Below are 8,948 nucleotides of genomic sequence, written 5' to 3'. Positions count from 1 at the left end.
ACCTAGCGTCCGGTCACACGGTGTCTCCTCTGTGCACTGCCACGTCAGCAGGACCGGACGCACCCCGTCAGCGTCTGGTCACTAAGTGACCCAGCATCCGGTCGAAGACCGATGCTAGCGTCTTCACGCTTCCACTGACCGGACGCGCCGGTCCAATCGAGACCAGCGTCCGGTCACTTACAGTGACCTCTGTCTTTTCTATATAGGGCATCGGTGGCACCATTGGACTCTCCGCACTCTACGGGTGGACACTCCGCCAGTGAAGTTTCTAACCCTTGCTCAAATATGCCAACCACCAAGTGTGTCACCTTGTGCACATGTGTTAGCATATTTTCACAAACATTTTCAAGGGTGTTAGCACTCCACTAGATCCTAAATGCATATGCAATGAGTTAGAGCATCTAGTGGCACTTTGATAACCGCATTTCAATACGAGTTTCACCCCTCTGAATAGTATAGCTATCGATCCTAAATGTGATCACACTCGCTAAGTGTCTCGATCACTAAAACAAAATGGCTCCTACTATTTATACCTTTGCCTTGAGCCTTTTGTTTTTCTTTCTTCTTTTCCAAGTTCAAGCATTTGATCATCACCATGCCATCACCATCATCATGATCTTCACCATTGCTTCATCATTTAGAGTAATGCTACCTATCTCATAATCACTTTGATAAACTAGGTTAGCACTTAGGGTTTCATCAATTAACCAAAACCAAACTAGCGCTTTTAATTACCTATAATCCACAAAAAGCCAAAAAAATATACACCGTCACATATTCCCTGTCCTATAGCCTCATTGTGCTGTGCAATTTCATCTCTGTTTCACGTTGTTGAGTTCATGTCCTAGGGCAAGTTCTGCTTGCTGGTTTTAGATCGTTTTTTTAGTCCAGTTTGTGTTTTTCTCTTTGTTTTTCATCATAATCTATGAACACCTTCAAGTCTTGCTGTGTTTCCTTTGTATCCATCAAACCCTAGTCCACGCCATCTAATTTGTTACACTTGTCTTCACTGTTTGCATCTATCCATAGCCGCCACAACAACTTTTGCGCGCATTGTTTCTGTTTTATCCTCTAATTTGGAGTCAGTTCTTAAAACTGGTCTAGTTTTCGTATACGAACTCGGATTTCGACGTTCCATATATCAAAATCGATCAAAAAAATTTCGGATCCGGGCGTCCCCCGTTTCATCGGGTTCAGAAAATTTTATTTTGGCCAAAAACTAGTCACAAGATCCTCTTTTTGTGGTCACAAGTTTTTTGTCAATTTTGAGCACGTATGCTGAATTTTCCACAGGCCACACCTTTTACTTGTTTAAGCTCATATTTTCTGTGGTTACTTCTTTTGTGGTCCTAAGTGAAAAAATATCAAAAAAAATAAAAAGAAAAAGTCAAAGAATCCCAAAAAACAATAACAACCCAAAAATAGAGAAAAAAGAGAGGGCCAAAAGTGGAACAGTATCTACAGGAGCACATAGAGAGCGCTATTTGAACTGTGTTTACGTGTGCTGATTTCTGTCTTGTTCCTAATCATATTCTTACTGTTCACATCACTTGATACATCTAGTACTTGGAACATGAGTAGGCCAGCAACTAAGATAAGTACTCGAGATACTTATTCAGCTTTGCTATTCAGTTGCGAATATTATTATTCCTTGCTACTATATTGTGCCTGTAAAAGCTCCACTTTCTTTTAACCAAGTATAGGTTCGCCTTGCAGCTGTTACACTCAAGCTATAATGGTATCACAGTCACCGACCGATTGCACCGCCTGTTGCTTTGGTACCAACACTTGTAAGACTGTGGTAAGACGCTTGAGAGTGTGTGACTTTACTCCTTGACCACATCCTATACTAGCTGATAGGAAAATACATACTTGTGTGTTTTCTTGTTTAATTCTAACAATGACAGGTTGTTCGTATTCATCGACTTATGATGGTATAGGTGCTGATGAGTACATGGAGTGGGAAATTGCCATAGATAACATATTTGCTACTCGCTTTATGTGTCAAGGAGGAAGGTACAAAATGTAGCTAGTGTTTTGCGACATTCTGCTTTATCTTGGTGGGAGTCTTTAGATCCTTCTAATAAACTTCAAACTTGGAATGATATAAAACTCCTTATGCGAGAAACCTTTGCTAATCCACCTCCTATTTTGACTTCATATGCTGAGGTGCACTATTTAGAGGAAGAGTCTGTTGTTATTCCTCTTGCTATGACTAACCTTCTGCAGGATAATATACATAAGCGAGAGGATGACATGGAAGAAAATGAGGAGCTCACAACCTCATATGCAAATTCAGAACCATCACTTCACAATGCACCTATTACTCATGCTGAAAACATAGGTAATGCCCATGGTGCTACACTCACGGAAGGTGAGAATTATTTTAATGTACTAAATTTTTTTACAAACCATGCTATCATAGAGCAATTGTTAGTGGAACCCTCTCTTGATTTATCTTTGTCCCATGATAATTTGCTTGATGTTCCTTGTGATAAAGACGAATTGGTTGATGATGCTTTAGTTTTACATGTTTTGGAGCCAACCACTTGTACTAAAAATAAACATATTATTCATATTGCTACTAAAACTAATGAGCTCAAATTATTGTCTTCTTTACATACTTTGGGTTACATTGAATTTGATGTTTTGTGTAACCTAGATTGTTTGGAGGAGAGCCTTTTTAAATATGTTGATTTGCCTTGGTTTTCTAAACACACATATCATGTTATTGGCAAATATAACAACAAAGGACAATATATGATACATCGAGTATACGTTCGTAGTAATATGAATTCTCCTTTTGTTTTACAAGATTATGATCGTTTAGAGGGCAGCCATAATATTACAAACATTTTCTCATGTTCCTTAAAGAAACAAGTTCACTTCCAAGAAGGGGACCATTGTTGGTTGCTACCTATGTCTGCTAGACCATCTATTCCTGCATTATCTTTGGTTAGTTCTAATCTTTTGCAGGATAGTGTTGACATACATCGTGTGTATTCGGATCATGGAGTCTACATGCTTGCTGAAATTTTTATGTGAGATGACACGCTAGAAACTTGGAAACATGGTCATGTTCCTACTCACAATGATTTTAGTTCCCTTTGTCTTCGCAACCCCATTCTCCTTTGTGTTGTGCAGGATCAGTTTCAAGCACAATCGACGCTGAGGACGGCTTTTCATCAAGAAAGGGTGGATGATAAGGACATGAGCTCCATACATATGACCATGCTTGGAGATAGAGGCTGAGGAGATCAACGAGGTTCTCCTAACCGAGAAGGAGGCCCGAAGCTCATCCAGTTCGAGTCACCAACGTGGAGGCCCAAATCAAGTTCGAGTCCATCTCGAGTTCTAGGACTAGTCTGTCATAAAACTAGTCACATAGGCACGTTCAGGCTCTATTTTCAACGATCTACATATGGATGGAAAGCTAATTAGATAAGGAAGCCAATGCAAGTGGTCTCACATCAAAAGCACTTCAGAATCAACAGGAATCGTCGAAACAAGTCAGCGTCCAGAATCTACCAAGGTGCTGCAACGCTGTCTTTTGGTCTGTTAGACTGTGTATCGTGTTTGGGCCCATTAGGGGGCGCATCTAGGGGGGTGACACCCAAGACTCTATAATTAGCAGCCATCGCTCTCCTTAGGGATTGGGTTTTGTTTAGTTCTTGATTTCCTCGTGAAACAGACGTCGTTTTGCTACAATTGTGCCGCCAAGGCCGCTTGCTATGAACAAGGGCTCCAGTTCTTGATCTTGTTCGCCTATGGCAATTAGTCCTTTCGAATAAAGACTTGAACTCCTTCTCGTTATCATAAGCCTCATATTTATTTGTAATTTCAGATTGCGTACATCCCATTCTTGCTTGTGTTCTCGATTCGCTTGCAGGAAAGCCTTCTCGGCGAGGTCAATCATGTTCGCTTGGTTAATAACCAACGGAGCAGTGGTGTAACAGTTACGGGGGTCTGAATCAGTCTTGATTTTAAGCCTAGATCATGAACATCGAGTCTCCACCAATCGACGCTACCGTACCTATCAAAAGATCGGGCCTTGTCTACATCACGCAAGCCGAGCATGTCCTTCCTCCGGACATTCGGCTGCATCGGCCATGTAAGGTAGACAAAGCTGGTCCTCACCAAGCTGGAGGATAGGAGCACACCGATGGTGCTCCTAGGCTACAAGGAAGGTACCAAGGCATACCGACTCTATGACCCACGTGGAGGCAAGGTGGTTGTCTCACGTGACGTCGTGTTCGACAAGAAGGCGGCCTAGGACTAGGATAGTTCAGGCATGGGGGAAGCTGGTGGCTTCACTAGCACCTTTGTCGTCGAGCACTTGGTCATCCACGATGGTGGAGACGCTAGAGAGGAGGTGCCGACCACTCCAGCAATAGAGCCGACCACTCCGAGGACGGTGCCAAGTACGCCAAGAGGGGTGCCCAGCACTCTAGGGGTGGTGCCGAGTGGTCCAACAATGGTGCCAACCACTCCAAGATGGGTGCCAAATGCTCCTGTAGTGGTGCCGAGCGGTCCTGCAGTGGTGCCGACCACTCCAGGACGGGTGCCAAATGCTCCCGTAGCAGAGCCGAGAGGTCTTGTAGTAGTGCCGACCACTCCAAGACTAGAGCCAAGCACTCCTACAGTGGTGCCAACCACTCTAGGAGTAGTGATGAGTGGTCTAGGAGTAGTACCGAGCACTGTAGTAGGGGTGCCGAGCACTCCAGGTGCTGTGCTGACCACTCCAACGGAATAGAGGACTCCATCAACGCCGATCGAGTTCTCCTCCCCTCCAAGCGACATCACAGAGTTCGTGGATGCTTTCCACGATGGTAAGGAGGTGTGGTTTCATAGGCTGGACTACATCGTCGGTGGCACAGGGTCCTTAGGCCTAGCGGGTCGGCTGCTCAATGATCTAGAGCTACTTCTCGTCAATATAGAGGAACCACCCATGTTCGCGATGGGTGAGCACGATGCAAATTGGCGATGGGTGATGCTAGAGGAGATGAAGGCGATCGAGGAAAATGAGACTTGGGAGCTCATCGATCCACGTCCAAGATGCCATCCGATCTACCTGAAGTGGGTGTACAAGGTCAAGTGGGACGAGTGTGGCACCATTGTCAAGCACAAGCGTGCCTCATCGCCTAAGGCTTTGTCCAGCGCGAGGGCATCGACTTCGAGGAAGTCTTTACGCTGGTAGCACGCATAGAGTCTATCCGACTGCTGCTGGCTTTGGCAGCAGTGAAGGACTGGCGCGTCCATCACCTGGACATAAAATCAGCATTCCTCAATGGCGAGCTAGCAAAGTTGATCTTTGTCAGGCAACCTTTTGGTTTCACAGTCAAGGGAGCAGAGCGCAGGGTGCTCTGACTACGTAAGGCGCTCTCCGGGCTACGGCAGGCCCCGTGAGCGTGGAACACCAAGCTTGACGCCACGCTGGGCGAGCTTGGGTTCATGCGGTGTGCGACCGAGCATGCGCTCTACATGCGGTGATGGGGGAAGGAGGAGCTTGTCGTCGGCATGTATGTGGACGACTTGATCGTCACTGGCACGCATGCGGGCATCGACAGCTTCAAGCGCGAGATGGCGTCTCGTTTTCGAATGAGCGATCTCGGCGTGCTTTCCTACTACCTCGGTCAGAGCATGTATGCCTCAAAGCTATTGGAGTGGAGTGGCATGGCTGAGTGCAAGCCATGCGTGACTTCGATGGAGGAGCGACTGAAGCTGACGAAGGCCAGTACCTCGGTGAAGGTAGATGCAACACTCTACCACAGCATCATCGACAGTCTGCGCTACCTAGTCCACATGAGGCCCGACATTGCGTTCACCGTGGGCTACGTCAGCCGCTTCATGGAGGATCCCCGAGAGGATCACTAGGCCATGGTGAAGCGACTGCTGCGCTACGTCAAAGGGACAGTGGATCAGGGGATCTTCTTCCCTAAGGCCGGCGGAAGTGGGCTGCAACTCACTATGTTCAATGATGCAGGCATGCCGGGGGACATCGATGGATGGTGGAGCACCTCTGGCATGCTCATCTTCCTCGGGTCGGCTCCAATCTCATAGTTGTTGCTGAAACAGAAGGTGGTGGCGCTGTCCACGTGTGAGGCAGATTACGTGGCGGCGGCCACAGCGACGTGCCAAGCTGTGTGGCTATGCTGGCTGCTAGGCGAGCTGACCGGTGTGGAAGCTCACCCGCCAGCACTGATGGTGGACAACCAGCCCGCCATCGCCCTCGTGAAGAATCCGATTCTCCATGACTTGAGCAAGCACATTGACATCAAGTTCCACTTCCTCAGGGACTATGTCGATGGAGGGCAGATCATCATCGAGTTCATCAAAACTGGTCGGTAACTCGTAGGCGTCCTCACCAAGCCGCTCAGTCGTCTTCGGTTCATGAAGCTGAAGAAGATGATCGACATGGTGGAGGTTCTAGGGTTAGCAGTAGGATTAGGGGAAAAATTGTAAAGTAATCTGCTGCTCTGCCATCTCTGTATGCGCTGTAGGGGCAGGCACCGAAAGGGCTCCCCTGCTACTGCACTATAGCCCCGACAGGGGCAGGCGCCGAAAGGCTCCCCTGCTATTGCCACAGCAGGGGCAGGCGCCAAAGTCAGCCCTATGGTCACATCTAGTCACTGTAGTAGCCTGGCAGCCTGGCATGTCTGTGTGCTAGGATTAGATGGGTAGAGTTGTATATATAGCTTCGCACTGTAACTCAGTAAAGTGAGTGAGTTCAGTTTTGCCATCTCCTCTGTAGAGCTTCAGCCAATGCTGGTGCTTTGTGTTGTGGGTGTGGGTGTGTGCGCTCTGTTCTCCCTCCCTCTTCTACCTCTAGCCATAGTGTGTGTGTGAAAACGCCGGTGACTGGTCGGCTCACCCGTGCGGGAGATCCCGGGCCCAACAGACAGGACATGGAGTTGAATTTATGTGATTGAATTGAGCACTGTTGTGAACACGGGCCGTGGAGCATGCATGATGAGCACTTCGTCGAGAGACACGCAACCCCAACCTCATCAACTTCATCACCGCATTCCTCAATCTCCGCAAACTCGTATCTCCTCAACTCCCTCTCAGTGCCTCCGGTAACCACACCAAATCTATAGATGCCACTGACTTGCTCTTGCCATTATGTTATTATGTTCATCTATGTGTGTATAACCTGATCGAGTGGACTCTAGGACTTCATCTTCAACAATGGGGGCTTATTTGTTGCTTTTGTCTTTGAGACGAGTTGGGATTCAGAAAGGGAAAGTTACTGCCTTCAGCAGGTGAGACTCTTCCCTCTCATGTTTGTTATAGCTGTATTTATTCTGATGGTGATGCCAGTCTTGGGATGCTTTTGCAGGGTGCATACGCTCAAGAGACCGTTCAAAGTTCAAACATCTCTATGTTGTTGTTGTCCTTTCCACGAGAGAGCAAAATGACACAGTCAATCAATCATATTTCAAGAATGTACACGCTATAATGCTAAGTGTGAAGTACATTTATTCTAGCTTGAGTCATCCCTATGCATATTGTACTGTTCTTAATCAAGGTATGGAATGGAGCTTTGCCGTCCTACATTTGTGCCTGTTCGTGATCCAGAGATGGGATTGGAGAAGATTGTAAAGATAGCTCATGCTCGTGGAGGTAAATCTCTAACTTCATTTACCAAGCTCCTTACTCCTGTTCAAGCTCTAAAGCACAAGCTAACATTGATCACATGCCTGTTTTTGTTCAGTATGCAAGCAGCAAGATATGATCACAACCATGAAGAATGAGGTAATTTCATATAGTCCCAGATATATGGGCATACTTATTGTGGGTCTAAAATGATTCTCTCGCTTGCCCTTGTTGTGGGAGCAAGCTGTTCAGTGCATGGATGCATTTTTACGAGTGGTCACCTTGATCTATTCCTGGTATTGACAGTCACGATGCAAATGCGGTATGTGCTGAATTGTTTTACTTTTTTCTGTAACTCTATGATATCTTGGTTACTGACAACTGAGATAAGAATAGTAGGAGCTTAGTTCTGACTTTTTTGCAATTTTTGTCTCCAGGGACAATAATTCACACGATTCACATTGTTTTCGTCGAGAAGTATCATCATTTCCCTGTCGTCTGCACTAAGATTTCTGAAAATAGTACGTGCAATCTGTATAATATTCAGGGAAGATCCGTGCTTAATAAACATATTTGGGAACTTTGTATGCAAGATGAGTGACTTTGTGCACCTCTTGAAGAATAAGGATGTAGCATGTGATATATTTGCACATTGACTTTTGCCAAATACCTGGTGCACCCATCCATTTAGCCTCTCCAGTGGTTATATAATTATGTACTGAAATTTCACACTACGCAACAATTGTCTATTCTCTATTCAAATTTTCTTTGTGTTTGTGTCCGATTGCGTGCTGATTGAAACTGATGCTACTCCTTACTGTTTTTTCAAGCTTGCCCAAGCTATTGGTTTAATCGAGGCAATTGCCAGAGGCATCCAAGGTACTAGAACCCTGCTTATAATGTTAATCTCATGAGGTATCTAGTGTTTTTGATATATCTAGCTAACCATAGTGCTAAGGATAGACTTAAAAGTGCAACTTCGATTGGTATCACACTTCAAGGATTCATTCTTTATACCATAGCATCATTTGGTAGTAATTACTCTTCCACAAATCTTATCCATACATATGTGCAAGCTTCAAACCAAACATTCTAGAACATATGTAGGGGAGCTAATACTACTAATTCGGGTTTGTGGTACTTGTCCAAAATTCTTTACATATGGTAAAATTTTTTGGGCAAGCAACTTAAATCTAAAAGTGCTTAATTTTTATATCTTTGTAGAGTTATCATCAATTACTAAAAAGGGAGAGATTGAAAGGTCCTTGTTTGGTTTTATTAATTGAGTGACAACCTATGTGGACTAATATGTATTTATGTGAGATACACAGGTGATTAGTCTACAGGTGCAC

At 45.3% G+C, this 8,948-nt stretch overlaps 1 protein-coding gene and 1 pseudogene across 1 annotated transcript; both read left to right on the top strand.

The window, feature by feature from the left end:
• The first annotated feature begins 5,517 nt into the window (after nucleotides 1–5,517).
• Nucleotides 5,518–5,874, top strand: LOC136544058 (uncharacterized mitochondrial protein AtMg00810-like). The gene has a single exon (XM_066536336.1). It carries the CDS (start codon nucleotides 5,518–5,520, stop codon nucleotides 5,872–5,874), a length of 357 nt encoding a protein of 118 aa, XP_066392433.1.
• Nucleotides 5,875–6,201: 327 nt separating this feature from the next.
• LOC136544057 (protein PARTING DANCERS homolog) lies at nucleotides 6,202–8,510 on the top strand (annotated as a pseudogene).
• The last annotated feature ends 438 nt before the right edge of the window (nucleotides 8,511–8,948 follow it).

This window comes from Miscanthus floridulus, chromosome 3 (genome assembly GCF_019320115.1).
Source record: "Miscanthus floridulus cultivar M001 chromosome 3, ASM1932011v1, whole genome shotgun sequence".
NCBI classification, from domain to species: domain Eukaryota; kingdom Viridiplantae; phylum Streptophyta; class Magnoliopsida; order Poales; family Poaceae; genus Miscanthus; species Miscanthus floridulus.
Note: the sequence above shows the minus strand (reverse complement) of the source record. Positions and strands in the feature narration are given on the sequence as shown.

Bases quoted from the DNA above. Each gene is read 5' to 3' on its own strand.
- LOC136544058 (XM_066536336.1), top strand. From the start codon at position 5,518: ATGTATGTGGACGACTTGATCGTCACTGGCACGCATGCGGGCATCGAC.